Below are 24,405 nucleotides of genomic sequence, written 5' to 3'. Positions count from 1 at the left end.
GGTAGTATAAAGTATCTAAGGTACCCTCCGTCTTTTTTTTTTTTAATTAAAATTTTTAATTAAGAAAAAAAAAACAGGAGGGATGGGGGGGGGGATATTTGAGGGGGGGGGGGTAATTGAGAAACGTACGTACTTTTAAGGGGGGGTGGGGACATAAAAGTACGCATGGCAACAGGGGGGAGGGGGGGTCAAATTTCAAAATTTTTGGCGTACGTACTTTATGGACGACCCCTAAGTATAAAAAAATGAAAGAAAAGATTGCAGCCCCATGCCAAACCCTCAGTCGCTGTAGCGGCACTACTTTGCGTCAGCAGGCAATAAGATAGTTGATGTACGGACTATTTGTATATATATATTACTATTATGATTTTTATATTTAGCAAATAATTCGACAACAACGATACCAAATTCGTGAAATACACAAAATTTTACCGATTTCAAGAATTCGGCAAGTTCGTAAATTTGGTGTAACGTGCGCGCACACACATACATGCACACACATAAATATATAACCTACTTTTTAAAATATGAAATAATTAATGACAGAATTTAAAGAATATGTTTTATTTTACAAGAATATTGTAAAATTATTTATTCATTGACGAAATATATTGAATTGAATTGCTATTAAAGTATGAAATTAATAATACTTCATAAAAAATTTGTTTACTAACACGACACTTGGTACCAAAGTGCAGTATGTACTATTGGTACAATAGGTATGATTATATTTAGTTATTAACATCAATTAACTCATTTTTTTCAACATAATGTGCCAAAGCTAACTTCTTAATATTTTATTAATTTACTGTATTAAAAAGTTTTAAACAGCTGGTTGGAAATTCAAATTTAAGGAAAGCAATTGGCTGAAAATCCGAGACGCTATACCACGTGATCAAAACAATGTTTTAAGAAAAGCTGATTACAAACATTTTTTAAACACTTGAAATTTTTATACAGATTTTAGAAATAAAGAAAAGTTTTTTTTTTGAACAATTTAATGTAATTATTTGATTAAATACTGCTTTTAACATGAAAATAGGTTATCAGAAAGATTTAACCTGGACAGTTGTTAAAGCTAAAAAAAAGAAAAGGTCCCGAAACGAGGTTTGTTATTGTTTCTGACATTCTTTTTATTTCATAAATACTTATAATATTTTGATTTCCCAAAAAACATGTTTTTGTTGTTTTTAAATTCTATTTGTTTAAGGTTGATGTTTTTGAAAAAATAATCCAAGAAAAAAAATTTTTCATTGTTTTCAAATTCTGTTTGTTTATGGTTAAAGTTTTTGAATAAAACTGAATCGGCTAACAATTTGCTAATATTCAAAGAACCCTAACAACTTAAACCCAATAACTTTCAGCCTAAATATAAAGCTTGCTTTATAAGCAGGAGATCGAGGTTCGAAACGAGCTCTGGACAAATTTTCGCGTCACGGTAAGGAAGGAGGCGTGAACTTCCTGGTTAAATGCACTTCCGCGGTGCTCTGTGACAAGACCGTTAGGACTTCTTGGGGCACCTAAAATAAGAATTGAAAAAAAAAAAAAAAAAAAAAAAAAAAAAAAAAAAAAAAAAATATAAAATTACATTTAACACAAATATATCAGTTTTTATTTCTCTTATTGTTTGTTTATTCTAAAAGTAACTAGTAACTAGACCTATTAAATAATGACAGACTTATAATTGTGGCTCCGCGGAGAATTTGGAATCATAAGGTTCCAAGCTCATGTTTTAAAAACTATTTTTAAACATCTCCATAAAATAATCCCCGGTTTTTGTTAATATTCTTTATCTCTTACAACGCGCTTCAAATGATATCAGTTTTATTAAATGCACGTATTAATTAATTAATACACCCTATTAATTAATAAATGTTTATATGTAGAAATAGTAAATTAAAACACAATATATACGATATTTTATGAATTAGTGATTACTTGCGGTTGCAAGTAATCACGTGGTTAATTGCGGCTGCCTAAAAATTAATAAATAATGAGCATTTATTCACTCCGATTTTATTTTTATTTTAAATTCAACTTTGTAATAAAAAATAATAAATAAATTTTTAGTACATTTCATTGAGATTTTGAAAATTAAAAAAAAAACGAAAACTGTCTGAATTGATATCGATAGCAAATTAATCTTTACCGCATAATATTATTTTTATAAGACAAGAAGTAGCTCTACACCCAGTGCAAATCCAAGGGTCTTAACTAAGTCAAACATTTGGGTCTCATTCTTTCTTTATTTAATTATTGATTTTTTTTCAAACTAGCTGCCGTGGTGTAGTTGTAATGTTTTGGCTTCAGAACTTGAGGTCCGTGGTTTGAAGCCGGCTCTGACCATATACGCGTCATTGGTAAGGAAGACGGCGTGAAATTCTTGACCAAATGCTATTCCGCAGTGCTCTGCTCAAGCGTTTTAAGGCTAAAATTTACGGCCAAAAGAACCCAAATTTTTTTTTCTAAATTTTTGGGTTTCTTTCGTTTATGTGCGGATGACGTGCTTTTTATCGTTCATATTTAGCGAATTTAAAATATAACAACTACTTTTTGGCTTATAAAATCCAACAAAAAAGTTTTCTATGCTCTATGTATGCTTTCTTGAATTTTTAACATGAAAATTATAAGCTCGTGTTTGGGTCAGCATATAATATGATGAATTCATAACATAGTTCATTTTTTAATTTATTACTCTATCGAGAAAAATAAAAAAAGATACGAATTGAGTGATCAATATTATGTAATTTGGCTATACTAGTCAGAGTTATATTAGTGCTTTTAATAACCTTAGTACAATATTATTTTTATTGGTTGAATAAAGGGATAAATAAAAAAGTAATCACCACCTCTAAGTCATCAAGAATCCCCAATTCATCAAGAATCCCTAAATCATCAAGAATCCTCAAGTCATCAAGAAACCTCAAGTCATCAAGAATCCCCAATTCATCAAGAATCCCTAAATCATCAAGAATCCTCAAGTCATCAAGAAACCTCAAGTCATCAAGAATCCCTAAGTGTCTATTTAAAATCTGGAACTGTTATGGTGTCTATTAGATTTAATTAAATTTTTTATTTAACTCCGGTTCAGTACCTAAATTGATATTTTGCTAAAGCTTTTTTTTTCATATCAAACAGAGATTGCTCTTATCAATAAGTAATAAACAGAGATTGCTCTTAAGTAATCTATCTAAAAAAAAAGTAATTTTTGTTAAAGTTTATAGAACTTGTATGAGGAGCAGAAATAAAAAAATTAAAATTGCAAACCAAAATAAATTTTAATATAAAAAACTATATTGCATAAAGGAAATTTATTTAACAATATATAACCTGCAAAAAACTTAGTTAAATCTAGACAAATTCTAAATTGTCTTTAAAATTGTCCACATCTTCACATAGATTTTTTGTCTAAATAATCCATGTGGAGGTTTTCTTCGAAAACCTCCGCATGGATTTTTTAGATCTGTCAGTAAAATTCTCTCTATCAATCGAACTTCATTTTTAGATCTGTCAGTAAAATTCTCTCTATCAATCGAACTTCATTTTCGTTAAAAACTTGTTGAAAAGCTAAAGTGAAAACACTTTTTTCAAATGTTTTTAGTTTTTTTAAAAAAATGATTTAAACTTGAATTATTCTTCTTCCTTTTTTTTTGTTTAAAAAACTCATAGCATCAAATAGACTGCATAAAGAAACTAATCTAAAGAAGAAGGACGAAGCTCTATTCACTTAAATCAAATTTTCTTGACGCTTTTCGTCAAGAAAATTTGATTTAAGTGGTGAAAGTTGGTACTTATTGTCAAGTAACAAAACTGTACTTTATATGTTTTAAACGAATGTGAGCTGAAAATGTCCTAACTAATGGTTTGCTGGAGAAAAAAAAATTATGTAGAGTTATTCTTCAAAAGTTTTCAAGCTTCAGATTAATGGCTAGACAAAGTAAGGAAAAAATGAATTAATTTTATTTTATTCAATCTTTATGATTAACGACTTTTTTTAGCTTTTTTCAGTGATTTTTCTATAAGAAAAAAAAATAAACATATTCCTGATTAAAGTTTATATTAAATAATAAAAAAATGCCCGGGACATACACTCTAAAAAAAAATAAGTTGTATTAGACGGATCGGGTTATAGATCCGTCCATCGTTATTGTACCGACGGGTTTTCTATTAAACTAACGGATTAAAATTTTAACGGATTGAAGTCCGTTGGTATTACCCCATTATAATTTAGGATGTGTTACGTTATAGAAATTCTATTGAACTATTTTTCTTGGGTTAACATTATATAAAACGCACAGACATAGATTTATAATAAAGATTTAAAATAAATCACTGCTAACAAGTTAAGCTTTTGTTTGTTATACTGTTTTTTTGTACATGTGCACACTGCAATTCCACCAAGCTGTGGTGGGTTTCTTAAAAATATAATAAATAGTATAAACTTATATAAAGCAAATTTAAAACCTAAATTAAGTACGTAATGCCAAGTTAAAATAAAATCATAATTTTACAAATAACACTATAATTTTACAAATAACACTATAATTTTACAAATAACACTATAATTTTACAAATAACACTATAATTTTACAAATAACACTATAATTTTACAAATAACACTATAATTTTACAAATAACACTATAATTTTACAAATAACACTATAATTTTACAAATAACACTATAATTTTACAAATAACACTATAATTTTACAAATAACACTATAATTTTACAAATAACACTATAATTTTACAAATAACACTATAATTATACAAATAACACTATAATTTTACAAATAACACTATAATTATACAAATAACACTATAATTTTACAAATAACACTATAATTTTACAAATAACACTATAAGCATGATTTGCTAGCTTTTATTTTATGAATTTATTTATAAAATCGTATTTATATTTATAAAATTGCTATAATTTATTTTATGAATTTATTTACAAGGCCGTATTTAAGATTTTGGCGCCCGTGGGCAACAAAATTTTAGCGCTCCTCCACCACTTTGCTTATAATTAAATTTAAAACTAGTTGGTAAGTAATACTACTAATACTAATTATAGGGATTTGTGGTGTCTGTATTTAGTATTTAATTTAAAAAAAAAAAAACTAATGCAGTGGCCTGGTAAATATTATTATAATATTTAAAAATGTAAAAAATAACAGAATAATATAGGTAATATGCTAATAAAATATAAATAAACATAAATTATATAACATATTATTAAATACATAATATATAAAATAATTACTTCAGTTTTTTTTTCTTGCTTGGTAAAAAATAACAGAATAATATAGGTAATATACTAATAAAATATAAAATAAACATAAAATATATAACATCCTATCAAATACATTATAATATAAAAAATCATTACTTCAGTTTTTTTTTTCTTCCTTGTTTTGACGCAAATGTTTTTATCACATCTGAGTAATTTAAGCTTTTTGTAAGAGTAGCTTCTATGTTAAGAACTGCAAGACTATTAAGTCTTTCTGAAGACATAGATGATCTTAAATAATTTTTTATTCTACGGAGTGTAGAAAAAGACCTTTCGGTTGAACAGTTGGAGGCCAAATTACAAAGGAACATTCTTAAAGCTACATTAACATAAGGAAAAATTGTAACTAATTGTTTTTCTTTTATAAATTTACTCATATCTAATAGGGTTTTAGGACGGTTGGTGGTTAATTTTAATACACTTTAAAAATAAACACATTCATTTTCAAAGGATTCATCTAGATCTTGTTTGTAAATAGTTTTCAATTTTTTTGCATCTTCACGTATTTTTGAAGGGTCTAGTTCATATATTTTTAAAATAAAGCTGTATTTAGATATTATACTGTCATGAGCAGATTTTCTTTTGTTTAGTTCGACTGTTAAATTGTCACATATGACATAAAATGTATTAATTTTAAAATTGTTTTGGCTATCAAATGTATGACCAGGATCATTGGATTCATCAAAATGTTTTTTTCGTTTTCTTTGTTTATTTCCAAATTCCGGAATTTTATTACAATCTATAAATTTTTCTTTTGCTGCGTCTTCATAGGTTTGAAACATTTCTCGTACAGATTTAACATAAGCAACTAATGAATTATATAACTCTGCATCGTCAATGAACCCAATAAAACGTTCCACTGGTTCTCCATTTGGTAATACATACCTTATAATAAAAGAAAGTTGGTCAATGTGAGTTATATCTGTGGTTGAATCAATACTAATTGAAAAGTATGTCGCCGCTTTGACTTCTTTAAGTATTGTTTCTAGGACTTTTTCTGACATTATACTTATGAACTGCTCATAAGTATAAAAAGATAAATTTGATGCATTTCCTTTACCAGGATTCCCATATTTACTTATATGCTGAGACAAAAAAGGATCATATTCTGCAACTAATTCCATTGCCATAATAAAATTACCACTATTAGCAACAGAAGATCCATACTTTTCTTCAGTTCCTCTAAATGGTAATCCATGACTAGCTAATGACTTCACTACAGAACATACTCGAGTTAGCACATTAATCCAATAATTTGTCTCTATTTTTAATTGACGAGTAATTGTAGTGTCTATTCGGCCTAAATCAGTTGCCCGTTGTTTCCTTTTGTATACACAAATTTTATGTCCTTCTGAGTTTTCATGTTTTATCAATTTTTCTGGATATTTCCAATTTGAGAATCCTTTTTTAGAAAAAACAGTCTGGTTTTCAAACAAATAACAAGGGATACAATACATTGATCCATTTGTTTCTGAGTAGGATAAATAATCTCGTTGGCATGTCTCTTCATTGACTAATACAGTTTTAAACCAATCTTTGTTTAAGTACCTATTAAAAGTCCGATGACCTCCGGATTTATGTACAATGAGATACTCTTTTTTGGAATGTGTAAAATCTGCATTTATAATTTGGCTGAATCCATTTAACTTCATTATGAAGTTATTGTATTAATGTAATTTTAACTAAATTAATATTAATTATTTTAAAGATGTATTAAATGTAACTAGAGAGCTAGATTATAAAACATATAACTAATAACCGACAGTTGCCAAAAACACTTACCTTTTATTTCTTGTTTTGAAAAAAAATCAAATATTTTTGGAAGTTTTGAAATATTATTTTCAATTTTCAATTTTCTTTTTTTGTTTGCAGCTCCGCTAAGTTTTTTTTTTGATTCATTATATATCAATAATAAATATATTAATTATAACTATATAAGTATAATATATTTTACCGTGACCGTGCTCGCCGCTATACTCATCTATGACGGAGGCCGAAATAATATTCCGCAGATTGGGAAACAAATAACAATTTACAATATTGTACAACTGTCAACTGTCTACCTAATATTTAGTATTTTGTATTATAATATTATATTTTAATATTAATATAATTTATAATTTTTCTGAAAACTTTTTATAGTCTCCGTAAAAATTTTGGCGCCCCCTTGACATATTCCAGGGGGGGGGCTATTGCCCCTCCGAACCACCCCTTAAATACGGCCCTGTTTATTTATAAAAAATTTATTTTATCAATTTCTGATATCATTTTCTAAAGATACCATGCAACAAGATATCTTTAGTAAAAACTAAAAAAAAATCTAATTACGCTTGAAAGTTTGCATAATTTCCAGAAAATTTTTTAATTGGCTTAAGATGAAATGATAAATCAAAACAATAAATAAACACATTAAAACAAATAGAAGTAACAATACAAAATTTTAAATTTTCTATCGTTTGAATTAAAACTTACACGCTGTAAGTTTTGATTCAAACATACAGCGTGATACTACGTCACATGTATAAAATAATAAATTCTAAAATTATATAAAAAAAGCCATATATAAACGTTATTTAGTAGTTGCAGAAAAATAATAGTCTTTAATATTTTTTTTTTATTATTTACTGGCTTAATGTGTAATATGCTGCTAGTAAGCAGGTAGTTCTTATATGTTTATGCAGGTTTAGTAATTGTTTTGCAAGTGTAGCGTCATTATTTGGAAAATTCCTATTATTTGATTTATTAAGGTCTAGGTTTTCAACCCCTTAGTACAAAATAAGTTTACAATATAGTTTAAACATAAACTTCATTAAATATGCTTCAGCTTCAAAATAGGTTATTTCGACCTGTCGAAATGAACTAAACGCACACACTATGCATTTTTGCTTTTCGTCATTTCGTATGTAGTTTTGGCATTAAGATTCCAATATTGTTAAATTTGTAGAAATTGTTAACTTTTACAATATCTAAAAAAAAGATCACAAAATAAAATACAAAATAAAATAGATCATCTGCATACATAATTACCAATACATTGTTTTCAATCTCTCTAATCATGTCTTTAGCATAAAAATAACCAAAGTTACACGAGGCCTTCTTGAATCCAACTGATCATCAGTAAAGTAAATAGATCAGATCTGTCTATTTACCTGGTGGGAAATCGGCTAGCGAATAGCTAGCGATAATCGTAACAATAAGCGAAAAGCTATTGATATTTGTAAAGATAAAGATAGTGATTTGGCTACGAGGACAGCTAGCTTAATAAGCTAAAGACTTGCTAAAGTTTGGCTATTGTAGCTAGCGTCATATTGTAATAAAATTGCTGTCTTAAAAATTTTGATATGTAGCTATCAACCAGCTATAGATTTGTAGATATTTTGTTGCTAGCTACAAAGCTACGATATGTAGCTAGCGACACATTGCTACAAAATCGCAATGTTTAAAGTTCAATTATTCTCATCATTATAATAGGCTCAACACTAAAAATCGAATTTTTAACGATGTTAGAGACATTAGGAAAAAATAAAATAAGGAAAAAAAAAATCGATTGAAAATTGCTATAAAGCTAGCTAGTCGCTAACTCATTTCCCACCGGGTACTTTCCATTTAAAACTTACATCAATGGCACATACATTTAAAACTTACATTAAAGGTACTTACTTATTTATGTTGATATATTTAAGGCATTATAATAATTTGCTCCTTCAGTACATAAATACTTGATTGCAGGAACTACTTTTTTCTTAAAACCAAACTGCAACTTTTGTTCATTTTGCGTCTTTCAAGCCTCAGCCATAGCAATTTTTTCAAATATGTTTGCAATTTCATTTGATATCTTGATATAATTCAGATTGTCTGCATTTAAGTTTGCATCCTTTACGATTGAAGTAATTTTGCCAATATTGAAGAAATGAGGAACCTTGCCGAACTGTATGATTTTTTTAATGCCGAATTGTATTAATTTATGATTTGACACATACCAGAATGCTTTTCCCACTGTATTTTATTATTTCATTGGATATCTCTAAGTTACCACGGTTAACCAATGAAATGATAAAGTATGCATATTAATATTAATATAGGGTAACAAGTGGCAAAATGAGACACTTAAGCACTAATTTATCTAATACAGGCCGTCTAAGAACGTTCGAAAAATATGAGTTGCAAAATTGCAGTGGTTTAGTCACTAGAGATCATTTATTGACAACACTTATCCTGTCTCATTTTGCCCCCGCTATGTGGGGCAAAATGAGACAGATTTTTTTGTTAAGTAATTCAAATAAATAATGATAAACAAAATAGATTTTAAGGTAAACATTTTATAATACAATACAGCTAACAATATATAATATATAATCAAACAAATAAAATACATAATCAAACTGTCACTAGTTAATCATACAATCAAACACACTGTTACTAGTCACATAAATCACATAATGCTTCACCAGTATTTTGAAATTAACAGCAGTCAGAATGAATAATTCATCACAGTTAAAAATTTTATCAGGTTCAAACTTGTACTTTTTTATAACAACTTCTATATTATTGAAATAAATGTTCACAGAGTTGCTGTTTAAACCATAAACACGACTTAAAGACAACCCTTAAGACTTTCTGATTGAAAGGTCTGGATGTTTTTTTAAATACCCACTTACAAAATCTCTTCCTGCAACACCATTATATTTATTAAATGCATGAACTATTTTGTACTTTTCAACATACTGGAAGACAATTCGTTGATTATCACTTAGAGACAATCCATTTCTTTTATGTAGTTAACTAATTGACTTTCAGTATCATCTGGTAATACTTTTTTAAATGAATCAAGTAATTTTTTATGTATAATAATAGTCTAAATTCTTTAATTTTCTTTAAATCCTTCTGTGTGAAGCATCTTTATTTACATTAAATGTCAAAGCTGCTTTTCTCAATGAGATTTCTTTTAATTTTAACATAACATGCTCTGCTCAGAAAAATTGCCACATCTAGTCTTTCTCTTATAGTTTCTAACCATATTTAACTTTCTAAATAAACATGGCTGATATTGGCAAAACAAAAAAAACCAAAACGTCTCGTTTTACTCCGCAACATGTTGGCATCAAAATTGTGTAATTTTCTGGCAATTTTGTCAAAAAAATAAAATATCAATATATGGAAAATGCCTAAAGATGATAATAAAACACTAACTTTAAATATAAAAATTTTTTTCACTCCGTAAAATAAAAAAACTCTAAAAAATTAAAACAAGAATGCACCGATATTTTTTTTAACACTAAATAATTTAAGAACGCAACTAAACTTCTAAAAATCATTAAAACAATAAATTGTGTGGTTAAGATCATTATAAATGCGATCTGTCTCATATTACCCCCCACTGTCTCATATTACCCCGCTGTCTCATTTTTCCCCCTCTTACCCTACATATTTTATATGATTTTGATTTTTGTTATACATAGATTGGAATTTCTCATCACAAAATGTAATTAATTCTGATAACAAAAACCTGTTTAATATAGAATAGACGAAATTCTGAACATTTGATACCAAACTATATTCACGAAGTATTAACGAAATTTTTCATTTAAAGGCTGATATGGTCAAAACATGTAGTTTTGACTTACTAAACTTAAATAGTTTATACAGCATTTTTATATTATTACTTTTTATATTACATACATTTTTTATGGATGCATATCAAATTATTAATTGAAAAAATATATAATTTGGCAAAGCATCCTCAATAATAGCGACAGTTTGAAAACGTACAAACACGCTTGTTTAGTTTCAAACAGTCGCTACAATATTTTAAATCCAAAAAGCAAGCGTTAGCCAGGTCTGACCTTACTGTACGATTAAGAAGTTTGCAAAACAAATAAAATTTTGAATGGCTTTGGCTAATTATTTATTTTTTCAGACCCCTGATTGAATAAGAGACGTATTTAAATAAGGCAACAAAAAAAAATATTTTTAAAAAATTTATAAGAATTTTAGAAGAATTTATAAGACTTTTAAATATTTTTATAAGAATAAATTAATTATATAAGAAAACTATAATTAACAAATTAATATCAAAGTATTTATATCAATATAATATATCAAAAATTTATCTCATTTACGTCATCATTACGTCATCGATGTGCTGAAGCAATGCGTGTGTGTGTGTGTGTGTGTGTGTGTGTGTGTGTGTGTGTGTGTGTGTGTGTGTGTGTGTGTGTGTGTGTGTGTGTGTGTGTGTGAATATTATACCTTTGGTCCTCAAATAGAGTTTAAGATTTCTCTAAGACGATTTCACAATTCAAATATAATGATATATAATTGTAAAGAAAAATTAAATTTAAAAAAGTTCAGTTTATTATCTCCACAAATATTTAATAAACATTTTAATGCTTTTATTGTTGTAGAAGAATCATACTTCATTTTGGAACGAAGAAGAGAAAAATGAAGAAAATGATATGGATTTTGAAGTTGTTTTTAAAAAACAAAAAGATGTTCAAAAAAACTCATCAAAAGATAAGAAAAAAAAGCATTGTTTAGTCGAAAAATTCTCAGACAATTTTTCCGATTCCGAAATTGAAGTTGTTCTATGTCCGGATGAAAATTGTAACCCTCAACATAGATCAAACGTTCTAAATAACAACCTTCTTATGCAAAATGACTGCGATACATGTCAACCTATGCAATTATCTTTCGAAGGATTTAAAGAATTACTCAATGAAGATTTTTTTTTAGAAGATTCTGACATTGAAGTTTTAGACAAAACAAGTAACGTTCAATCTACCAGTAATCGTAAATTTAAGGAACTTGATATTGCAGAAGGTAAAAAAATTAACAACGAATCATTAGAAATCATTTTTGATGAAAATTGGCACGCAGGGTTGTTTGAAGGAAATGAAAATCTTACTGAAAAAGAAAAGATCAACATAGGAGAGAATAACGAAAATAAAGGTAACATAAGTTTTATTTACAATATATACAGTAGCGTCCAAAAGTAATTGGACAAGTAATTGGACCTTTTTAATTATATTTTCTCATTAAGTTAACATTTTTAAGTGAAATTTCGTGTAAGCGTGTCAAATTATATTACAATTATGAAAAACAAACTTCCCTTTTGGAAGTAGTTACTCAAAATTTTGCGAAAAGAATGGAAATAATTGGCTCAAAAGTAATTGGACAAACAACGTTGGACAAAAGTAATTGGACAAACAACGTTGATATAACTTAGACTATTATAACTTCTTTTTCTGAAGACATTTTTATAAAAATATTTAATGAACAATAATTTGCAATGGGACATAATAAATATTTAAGCGAGGCAGTAAAAAAGTTAATTATATAAGCATCTAATAACGGTAAGACTGTACGATAATGTCGTACGACTGTACAACAAATTTCAATAGATTTTCGCAATCTACAGTTGGTTATACATTAAAAGTTTTTCAACAACGGAGTCACTTTCAAGTTTCAAAAAAGTCAGGACACCCGAAATTAACAACTTTTTGCCGAGATAATGTTGTAGGAAGATCGTCAAAGGCAGATTCGCGCAAGAGTGCTGAAGAAATTCATAGAGAATGTACACAGCCACATCAAATTTCTTGCTCTTATGCAATAGTAAAACGTCGCTTAAGACAAAACAATCTTTTTTACCGTCACCCTGTTAAAAAACCTTTTGTTTCTGCAAAAAATTGTAGAGCACGGTTAAAATTTGCTAAAGAACATCTTAATTGGACAGCAAACCAATGGTCAAAAATACTATGGAGTGATGAGTCAAAGTTTATATGTTTGGTTCTGATGGTATTAAATATGCTCGACGTCCTGTTGTTATGATGTTAAGTACCAAGTTCCTTCAGTAAAGCATGGTGGTGGTTTAGTAATGGTTTGGTAATGTTTTAGCCATAATGGAGTAGGTCCAATCTATCGAGTTCAAGGCATTATGGACCAAAACATGTATAAAGGAATAATCAAAGATATAATGCTGCCACATGCAAAAGACAAAATGTTGCGTGGTTGGACTTTCCAACTTGACAACGATCCAAAACACACCTCCAAGCTAGTCACGGAATTTTTGGCTCAAAAGAAAGTTCGTATCTAGGAATGACCGTCACAATCTCCGGACCTGAACCCAATCGAACATTTTTGGGAACATTTTGAGAGAAAAATTAGGGTTCGGAAACCATCTAATCAGCATGATTTATTCGAGTTGATTAAACGCACTCGAGAGGAAATACCAATTGATGTTTCAATTAATTTGGTTGATTCAATGCCACTTAGATGTAATGCTGTCGTTGCGGCAAAAGGTTTTCCAACGAAGTACTAGGATTCTGCACAGATTATATACATAATGTAACAATGTATAACACTATATAACATTATATATATTATTTAAGAGAAATCTTCATAAAAAATGCTGAAAATTTATCCTTTTTTGAGAAAGTTTAAACGACGTATTTAGTTTGTCAAATTACTTTTGAGCCAATCATTTCCATTCCTTTATTAAAATTTTGAGTAATTACTGCCAAATTTGGAATTTTGTTTTCTTTTTCATAATTGTAGTATAATTTGGCATGTTTATGCAAAATTTCATTAAAAAATGTTAACTTGATGAAAAAATATAACAAAAAAGGTGTTTGTCCATTTACTTTTGGACGCTACTGTATATATATATATATATATATATATATATATATATATATATATATATATATATATATATATATATATATATATAGTTCTATAGTTTGTTGGCTTTAGGAAGAGCGGAAGGAAAAAAGTGATTCTTACGCCAACACATACGTCACTTTTAATTACTTTTGACTTTCGTCCAACATTTCCGTGTTGGACGAAAGTAAAAACCATTAATTTAATTACAAATTAATCGTTTTTTAAAAAAACCACAAAAACGCAAATTTAATTGACCAGAATGTTTTTAAAAACATTCTGAATGTTTTTATAACATTTTGAATGTTTTTAACAATATAAACAATGTTTTTATTTTTATTTTTTTTAATAAAATGTTTTTATTTTTATTTTTTTTAATAAAATGTTTTTACTTTTATTTTTTTTACTGTAAATCATGCGCGGAGTGTTGCTACATCGACTATCTTATAGCCTGACTCGCAAGGGAGTGCTGCTACATCGACTGACAAATAGCCTGACTCGCAAGGGAGTGCTGCTACATCGACTGACAAATAGCCTGACTCGCAAGGGAGTGCTGCTACATCGACTGACAAATAGCCTGACCCGCAAGGGAGTGCTGCTACATCGACTGAGGGTTTGGTTGGGGCAGGCAGTCTATCATTATTAAAAAAAAAAAATTCCGGTCTTGCATTTTAATTTTTACTTTTTGTCAACAAAATATCGAAAAAACTTTCGGACAACATCTAAGGGTTCTATATATATATATATATATATATATAATATATATATATATATATATATATATATATATATATATAGATATATATTTATATATATGTTTTTACTTAATAACAATATGTTGGTAGTTTTAAAATTATATTTTTAGTTTGCTTGCGGTACTGCGTTTCTGAATGTTTCTGTGAACAACTTTTTGAGCCTTATGAAAAAAATTTTAGTCCTACAAAATATGCAAGCAGTAATCTCGCTCAGGACAAATCATTAGTTGACTCGGATGATGAAGAATACGGAATAAAAACTTTGTTTGAAAAAGCCTCGTATGATTTTGAAGAACATATTGATAACACCAAAGATGTCATGACAATGAAAACTTCAACATTAGCCATTTTTTTTTGCATCAGCATTATTGTTGCAGTGCATGCTGGGAACGGTATGTCAATTGAAAGTTTCACATTCAAAAACCGCTATTTTTTTAATTTATTTATAAAGTTTACATAGGGGTATTTTAAAAAGGATTTGTAAAAATAATAATGTTCCGCTCAGCATGTGGGGCCTACACTTTATAGGACAATAAAAATCCAAATTTAGATTAACTGAAAGTTTGTTATTCTCCATATTGGTTGGAGTTACTGCCTTGTTAATTTGTACTTATATAAAATGTACTTATATAAGAAGAAGGGGGCTGGAAAGGAAGGGGGCTGGAGGGAGGGGTTAAAATGAGTTCTAAAGTTCTAATAACAGTCATAAAGTTCAGAATCAACTTCAAGCTTCTTGTAGTCTATTTCAAGGCTGATGAAGAACTTGAACAAATGAGGATTCAGTAAGTAAAGTGTCTACAATTCTATATTTACCCAGCTCCAATTGTCTGCGAAATGTCGAAGCGTTTAAGCTATAAATTCAAAAAGCATAAAAGTTAAACTCACTATTCACACTAAAATAACGTTTTTTCCAAAAATCTATGCCATGTCTTTATAGTCACCTCTTTTTTTTTTTTTTTTTATCTTTTTTCAGAAGCAGTTTTTTGTAGAAATTAAGAATTTCTTCACTTGCATCAACATAATCATGTATTGTGATTTCTGCAGTTGCATCATTAGTTAAGCTTTCCATAGAATCCGCTGATGTTTTCAAAAAACCAACGCCCTATAGAAATTCTATAAAATTTCTATAGAATGTCTATTAATTTTTATAGAAATTTCTATAAAACTTTTTTTTCTATATAAATATATGTAGAAAAAAAAGTTTTATATGAGTTTTTATAGAAACTAACCGAGATTCTATTGACCATATGTTTCAAAAGTTTATAGAAATTCTATAGAACTTTTTTTCCTGGGGAGATTTTATGATTGAAATAATTTACATACTTGTTTTATCATGAATGGAGGTCTTTAGTTTTAGACCACTTTCAAACCTATTATTAATTTAGATAGTTACTCATAGTAATGACTATGTTGCTAAATATCTGCTCACAATAATATGTGGATCCAAAAAACTGTCAAGAATTCAAATGCCACTAGCTTAAGATGGTTGTTACTGTAAGACTATTCCATGTTTCAAATATAATCTGACCTTCTTTTTGAGAAATCAAAAGTTCTTTCCATTAATGATCTTCTTTTAAATATTCTGCATTTTTTTCCGAGCTTTTTTTTGTTTGCAAAGTTTATTTGATTATAATAACTTATTGAAACGGTTTAAAATCTATTTCTTTGCTATTTACAATAAATGGATGTGTCACGTTTTACAAAGCAAATTTTTTGCTTTGTAAAATGTGACACATCCATTTTGCTGCTATCAAAAAAATCTTTCACTTTTTGAAAGCAGCAAAAAAAAAACAACCTAATTTTAATAAAACTTTGTAAAATTTTGTGTACTAATATCCTAGAATTATCTTATCTTAAAATAGGACAGGTATTTGAGTTTCAAAAGAAACTTAATTTTCTAAAGTCAAAATTGCAGTACTATCTCGTCCTTGCAATATCTTATCGAGATGTTAAGGTAAGCTTTCATAACCCTAGCATAATAAAATTTTTGTAATCAATAACTTTTTTTTCTCCGGGTATTCAAAAGCTTTTAATAAAAAAAACTGTTTTAATATCGATACGGAGCCCAAACCGTTCAAGAACACCACGTGTGCAAACAGCAGACATTTTTTATACAGTAACGGATCAGAAAATATTTGATTTGACTTCATCAAGTAATGAAAAAAGTTTGCAAAGATTTAATGCTTTTGATTATTTTTACAACTGGAATCTTAAAGAGAAATATTTGGGAAAATTAAAGTGTTGCTTAAAATTAGTCAGGTCATGGTTTAACGTAGTTAGATTAACTTCCATTTCTTATCTAACAATACTGTTTTTACACTGATTCTATTTTATGTTTAAACATTACATTCAAAAATTAACAGTTTTTAAGTAGACACTTTTGCTTGCAAATTTTTATTCACACGCTTTTACAGAATTGTGCCTGTGTTTGAGCAAAGCTATATAAATAATTATGTCCTTTATTTTAATATAACTTTATGCAACTATAAATCATTATTTTATCGCATTAAAAAAGAAATTTTCAAAAAAATATTTTTGCTAAATAAATTACATTTTTTATTTGTTTCAATAAAATTAATACTTTTATAATTCAGTCATGTTAAAGAGTTTGGATAAAAATGCGGCTCGCGAACCGCGGGTTACCGACCGCATTTTTATCCAAACTGTGTGGTTATTCTAGGCTGTTTTAAACAACTAATATTAAGCAACCATAACTTAGAGCTTGAATACATGGTTACCGGGTTATTCTAGGCTGTTTTAAACAACTAATATCAAGCAACCATAACTTAGAGCTTGAATACATGGTGCCTACATGGTAAAGAAAAAAGTATTATTTCTTGCATTCTTCCAGTTCTTATTTCTTGATAAAAAACTTCCTTAGCTTGTGCTTCTCCAATTTGTGTATAATTTTCCTCAGTGTAGTTTGGTGCCTCAATAACCAGAACAGCTACGTAATATTTTAGTACATCTAACTAATCCTTCATTATTTTTTCATTGCAGTGAAAAAAAAGCAAGGAAAGATTTCAAAAGTTGAAACTCGACAACAATTCGATCAAATAATACAGACCGATTTTTTTTCCTGCTTCTTTTCACAGTTGAATAAGAAAAAGTTATCAAAATCATTTTTATCATCAACTTTGTCTTTCTTTATGATTGTAGAGAAAAAAGCTACTACTTTTCTTGGACAGTTGTTTCTAGCATAGCTGTAATATCAAAGTCATCCATGAAGTTGTTAGTGAACTCAAGCACTTCAGTTTTATGTTTTAGTCGTTAAGTGGTAACTTTGTTGTTTGATAATTCTTTTCATTCTCTTCATTCTTCTTCATTCTTTTCATTCTCTTCATTCTTCTTCATTCTTTTCATTCTCTTCATTCTTCTTCATTCTTTTCATTCTCTTCATTCTTCTTCATTCTTTTCATTCTCTTCATTCTTCTTCATTCTTTTCATTCTCTTCATTCTTCTTCATTCTTTTCATTCTCTTCATTCTTCTTCATTCTTTTCATTCTCTTCATTCTTCTTCATTCGTCATTTTCTTGAACTAACTTTTTTGTTGTTTGTATTGTTTTATCCTAAATCCAGTTCATCGATGCGTTCATCAATTTTTTTAAAGAATGATCTTTAAAAATTTGTTTATAAACATAAACAATCTGTTTATAAACATTACAAACACTCTATTTATTAAATTAAAAACACTCTGTTTATAAACATTGTAAACACTCTGTTTATAAACATTGTGTCTTTTTAGCGAATAATCGTATTTTTTTCTTCTCTTTGGTTGATTAAAAATTTTAAATTAAACGTTTTTGGATCAGAATCTAGAAGTTTGTTGAGGCTTAGTTCTTTGTGCTGAGAATTGAGTTCTTTCTCTAAATTCAAACAGGTTACTTTTTGTCATTTAGAAAATCTTAAACTTTCTTATTTTTCTTTGTCATTCTGAATTATAAAAAAAATTTCAAATTTATTTAAAGGCGGTAGAGCAGTAATGTAACAAAAAATAACAAAAGAAACTGTTAATGTTATTATTATTTATTATTCTTTATTTAAATTAGGGTAATATCTATATGTTTTATTAAAGGTATCAAATATTTTTACCTTTGTTAGTCACAGTACTTCTTAAACAAATTCGCTACATTGTCTGCTACTCTGTACTTAACTCTGTGCTTTTCTGTACTCAACAATACTCTCGCACGTATAGAATAAAAAAAATTTTAATCCAAGAAACCTTATTAAATAATAGTGAAATATAATAAGCAACTAAAACCTCAAAATAGGAAAAAAAAATTCTTTTTGAAATTAGTATGGGTTGATAATATTTTAGGCTTATCCTATAATCAACAGCAAGATGTTCTTGTAGAACATGTAGAACTTTGACACTTAATTTTTATAAGAGAATATTAGACGGCCTGAAAACATTAGACTGTTTTAAAAAAGGCAGTTTTCACAGATTCCAATGTATATATTATGTTGAATTTATTGTATAAGCTCCTACTTTAAAACAGAATAAATCCAATAGTTGGTTTGATATAAACCTGTTTTGTTATAGAAGAAATTTAAAAAACTATCCTTTGCTTTGCTAATTTATTTTATTTTCAAGTGGACTAAGTGTACGCAATTAATTGTTATTTTGTTTTCAAATGAACAAAGTACAAGTGTACGCAATAAAGTGAAATAAATGCAAGTGGACACAATATGTAGTTAGTATTATTTAATGTTCATTTTAAACTATAAGAAAGTTTATCAATATAAAAAATTTTCTACAATTAATATTTATATACCGATATCAATTTCGGAAGGCATAGACACTAGTTACCAAGCATAGACACTACCAAGCATAGACACTAGGGTACCAAGAGTTGTTTAAAAAAATTCCCGTCATTTTTCAGTAAAAAAATGCTAAAAACTAATTCAACAAAATCAAACCGATTTTGGAAATTTTAGAAACTTTCAATTAAACTAACGTTTGGATTTTTATTTTAATTACATGCAGGGCATTACTTCTTTTTTTAAAACACATTTAAAAAAAACCATAAAATGAAAATAATTGTTTGTTTAAAAAACTTTCTGTCTCTAAGGTTTTGGATTTGCAAAAGAAAAGTCACCAACGCTTGAGACAACAACGACACCACCAGGGCCAGCACCAGAACCAAGTGTTAATGAAAAGAAAGATTTATTTCATGATTCTAATTTTGAAAATATAAACTTTAAGTTACTAAGGGCTTCATCAGAAACAAAGTCTGCTTTGAAAACATTGTTGACGTCATTAAGGTTGTTGCAAGAAAAGCATCGTCAGTTGCAAGAAATTCACGATGAAACAATGAAAAATTTTAACATTCAAAAACAAATGACTTGGTACTGGAGACGAAAAGTAACTTTGATTGATCACAATGAAAATGATGATGAAAAATTTAAAAGCCAAGAACGTAAAAATAATCGTTTCTTAATTGCTCAGTTTGAAGACGTCATTCAAAAACTTAATATCTCATTAGAAGAAGCAAAGTTGGAAGCAAAAATGTGGAAAAAAAAGTTTTTTTCAAGTAAGCTCCAAAATATTCCGAACTCAATTTTAAACAAAAATTTTGAATCAAATACTTATTTTTCAAAATGCTTTTTTCACTTCTCCAACGCACTGAATGATGCACGATTGTTGAATCTATCCAAACCTATGGACACACCTTTGAGTGTTTTTAAAAAAGACAGTAAAACAGCATGGAGAAACATTAAAAACAATTGGAAATCGCGAAAGAGTGAGAATGAAAATTTTGAATTTGATGAAAAAACAAGTTTGTTAAATAAAAAAAAGAAAAACCATTGTATCAAAAAAAAGAGAAATTATTATATTGAATTAGCGGATGCACAAAAAAATAATAACAAAAAAGTAAACGACAAAAAAATAAATAGCGAAAGTAAAAGGAAATCAACTGAAACCGCAAACTTAAATGAAAAAATACCTAGTATGACAAACGAAACTAAAACCGTCATTATTGATTGCGGAGATCGACAAATAAAGGTGGTTACAGAGGATCAGTTTCCTGAACAACCAGCAAAAGTAAAATCAACATATTGCAAAATTAATGGAATCGCAATTACAGTTTTAGAGGGTAAAGTTCAAATTGTTTCTGCAGTAGACAATAAATCTCTCAATAAAACTGTCTCTACAGTAGACAATAAACTCAAAAAACCTTTTTCTGAAATAAACAATGAGACACTCATATTAGAAAAACTGGATACGAAAATAAGTCAAAAACATTCAAACAGAAATAAAAAAGATGAAATTCAAGAAAACAAAGGTGTAAAAGACAACACAAAGTTTCATCTTCAAACAAACAGTTCTGAGGTACAAAGTATTTTATTAAATATAAACCAAAAGATTTCTATAATTCAGGTAGAACAAAGAAACTCGAGTCAAAGGATCAATAAAGAAATCAAGTATTGCGAAGAGAAAATAGAAAAAATGACTGCAAGTTTTCTTGGTGATAAAGAATACTTTGCAATTGAAAATGAAAAACTTACTCGTCGATTAGAAAAATTAGAATCACAACTAAATCAGGTTATCAATCAAACAAAAGTTGAAGCTGAAAAAGATCTAAAGAAAGAAAGAACTCAATGCAAAATAGAATATGACGATCGAACACGTAGAACTAGCGAAGAGCGTAAATCACAAGAACGGATTAATAAGATTGCTTTTTATAAAACCAAACTTCAACAAGCTGTGAAAGAAATAAAATATCTTAAAAAAAAACTTCAAGTTCAAGTTAAGTTTTTTAAACGTGAAGCTTTGATTGAGATTTTAGGTAAAAAAATAAATACTTACAGGAGGTTACTTCAAGAAAGAAACTATCCAAATGATATCATTAAAAAAAACTTTAACCTTCAAGGTAGCACAAGTTCCTTTTATAAAATAGAGACAAATGATCGGGTCCCATTAGCTCTAAATACTGAATCAAACAAAAAAGTTTATTATGGAGATAACAGTTTAAATTTACATTCAAAAGAAGATATTTTTCACATATTGGCTGACAAGCTTGAAAGACCTCCTGAAAGTTCTTATAACCCTCCTGTTGCTTTGGAAGAAAAAAATATATTTTTTACCCCTAAAAGTTCTTATAACCCTCCTGTTGCTTTGGAAGAAAAAAATATATTTTTTACCCCTGAAAGTTCTTATAACCAAAACAAACTTTATCAACCAGAAAATCACTCTAAGTTTTCAAACAAACAACGTACGTCAAATAAGCAACGTGAGTCGGTTCAAAATAAAGGAAAACCTAAAAAATTAGTTATGAAAACCAAGACGCGTAATAAAAATTTAGTTAAAAATAGTTCCACATTACCTAGCCCTAAACCCTCTTTGTCTAAAACGCTTAAAAACACACCCAACGAAAAAAAAGTTTTTTCTGACAATAAAAAGGTTAAAAAACAAAATCCGCACAAAACTGCTAATCCAACAGATTTCTCAAAAGCTTCGGAAAATTTAAAACTCCAAACAAAGGAAGATTTAAGTCTTTTCACTGGGTATACCACTTCAATGCATCAAACAAAAACGTGTGACATATTTCAGAAAGAGAAAACTGATGATGATCAAAATTGCTGTTTAAAAAAATCAAAAGGAATCAATTTTTCAAAGGTTACAAAACCATCGTCTTTAAGAGTTACACCACCTAAATCTTTAAAGGTTAAATCTTTCCCATCTCTATCTATTGATAACACACTCTGGTACTTTGATTCCATTGAAGACAAATACAACAACAATCGAGACGACGAAGATGAGCCATTTTACTTAAATTAAATTTTTTTAGATGTTTTTAACTTTTATAAGTGTTTGTAATTAGTCAGATTTATATGGTTATTATGACAGTATTGTATGATCAACACGTTTTTAAAATAACCTAAGATATTAAAATGTAGATTATTTCAATGTATTTTGCAAATGTGTTTTACCATTTTCAAAAATGATAAAATAGAGGAGACCGGGGCACGTTGGCCCGCTTTTTTTTCCTTGATGTGTAACTTTTTAGCTTTTTATTTTTTAATTTTTTTTTTTGGAAAAAGATTGACCAGATAGTCTCAAGACTATCTAGAAAAAACATTATCAAAAGTTCATAATAGCTTTTCATCACATTTATAACTGCTTTTGTTTGGTCATATCAGGTGGGCCAACCTACCCCGTTATCGGGGTAGGTTCGCCAAAGGATTAAGGCAGGTTGGCCCACGTACAACTTATGGCAGACTTTGAGGTGGGAAAACGCTTATTAAGCAAAAACAACTTTAAAATTAGATGAAACAAACAACTTTATAACTTGATAAACAAAATTGAAATAACTTTAAAACAATAAACTACAAAAAAATGAAGTAAAAACAAAATACAACAAAAAAATATTTTATTTAACAACAGTATAAACATTTATAATCTAACCCCTATGCATATTTTTCTACACAACTCACATGGGCCCAACACTGACAGCTTGAACACCCATGCATCACATGCTGAGTTCACAAATTTTTTAAAAGGGCCATAAACACTTCTATCTAATGGTTGTAATTTATGACTGCAGTGTGCTGGAAAAGATAAAAGTGTGATACCATTTTCTTTACAAAAATCAAGTACTGCTGCATCAAGATGAGAGTTATGGTTGTCAATCAATACCAGACAAGGGCAATCATTGGAACAACGTGCATGGATAGAAAAATGTTTGATATGTTTAAGAAAATTTGTCTCTGTCATTCATCCTGAAGAATATGCTGATCCATCATATCCTATTGGTCCATCACGAATAAAGTGAGATTTGAAATTAACTCTGGGAAAGATAAAATATGGAGGTATGCTATTGCCAATCGCACTAACCACCAAAGCCATAGTCACTAATACTTTTTTTCTGCTGATGTTACTCGACCTATCTGGCGAAAGCCTCTACGTGCAACAACACAATCAGGCCGCTGCACTGTTGTGACAAGCAAAACATTGCTTAAGTTGTCAAAAAATAAACTTACATTATGTTTATTAAAACTTGTGCACCGAGCTAAATTTGTTGCTTGAGGAGAGAGAATAGAAAGCTTTGGATGCCTTTTTAAAAATCCGGAGAACCAATCACTACCAGCAGATTGAAATTCTATCAATGAGTGAGGAATTTTCCTGCTACAAGCAGCAGCCTATGTATAAACAAACCGTTGAACTTCTTTAGGAGAAAGACCAAAGTAAACATCACTTGCTTTCATTAGGTATTCTTCAAGCAAAACTTCCTGCTCAAGTTCAAATACCTAAAGAAATATAAAATATATTTTTTACCATTAGACATAAACATTAAAATCATATTAGGTATATGTCCCAGTCTCTAATGAAATTCAAAAATTTAAATATATCAAAGCAGTATTTTATATTGAAGTATCTTATTAAATGTTTAAATAAATTACAGTACTAAATTATATTCAAATTAGTTGGAGAAAATAGAAATACCTGAAATCTTTCGGCATAGCCAAATATGTTCCAGGTTTATTTTTATCTAATTTAGGTGATATTAAATCTCTCCCTATAGCTGCGTTATGAGGCGTATGTTCTGCATTAGGCTTATGTACTGTTGCAGCAACATCAAACTCAAGCGCGTTATCATTGCTAGAATTTAAAAGAATCACTTTGCAATCAAGTTCTACTTCAGTTTGAACCGAAGCGTAAAATGCAGATGACAACCTTTTGGATATGCAATACCT

The 24,405-nt window shown here is 28.5% G+C and overlaps 1 protein-coding gene across 1 annotated transcript; it reads left to right on the top strand.

The window, feature by feature from the left end:
* The first annotated feature begins 671 nt into the window (after nucleotides 1-671).
* Nucleotides 672-22,612, top strand: LOC100207552 (uncharacterized protein PF3D7_1409500). The gene is made up of 4 exons (XM_065816524.1): nucleotides 672-1,107; nucleotides 11,698-12,241; nucleotides 14,817-15,098; nucleotides 19,779-22,612. Exons 1-4 carry the CDS (start codon nucleotides 1,033-1,035, stop codon nucleotides 22,487-22,489), a joined length of 3,612 nt encoding a protein of 1,203 aa, XP_065672596.1. The 5' UTR covers nucleotides 672-1,032; the 3' UTR covers nucleotides 22,490-22,612.
* Nucleotides 22,613-24,405: the final 1,793 nt, after the last annotated feature.

The sequence above is a fragment of the Hydra vulgaris genome, chromosome 13 (assembly GCF_038396675.1).
Source record: "Hydra vulgaris chromosome 13, alternate assembly HydraT2T_AEP".
Classification (NCBI taxonomy): domain Eukaryota; kingdom Metazoa; phylum Cnidaria; class Hydrozoa; order Anthoathecata; family Hydridae; genus Hydra; species Hydra vulgaris.
The sequence above is the reverse complement of the archived record's forward strand: the minus strand, read 5'-3'. Positions and strand labels throughout refer to the sequence as shown.

What these genes read in the sequence shown, in the direction of transcription:
- LOC100207552 (XM_065816524.1), top strand. Translation starts at nt 1,033, where the DNA reads ATGAAAATAGGTTATCAGAAAGATTTAACCTGGACAGTTGTTAAAGCT. An exon ending in AGAAAAGGTCCCGAAACGAG is followed by an intron (nt 1,108 to 11,697) that starts GTTTGTTATTGT and finishes TTATTGTTGTAG; the next exon opens with AAGAATCATACTTCATTTTG. An exon ending in TGCAGTGCATGCTGGGAACG is followed by an intron (nt 15,099 to 19,778) that starts GTATGTCAATTG and finishes TCTGTCTCTAAG; the next exon opens with GTTTTGGATTTGCAAAAGAA.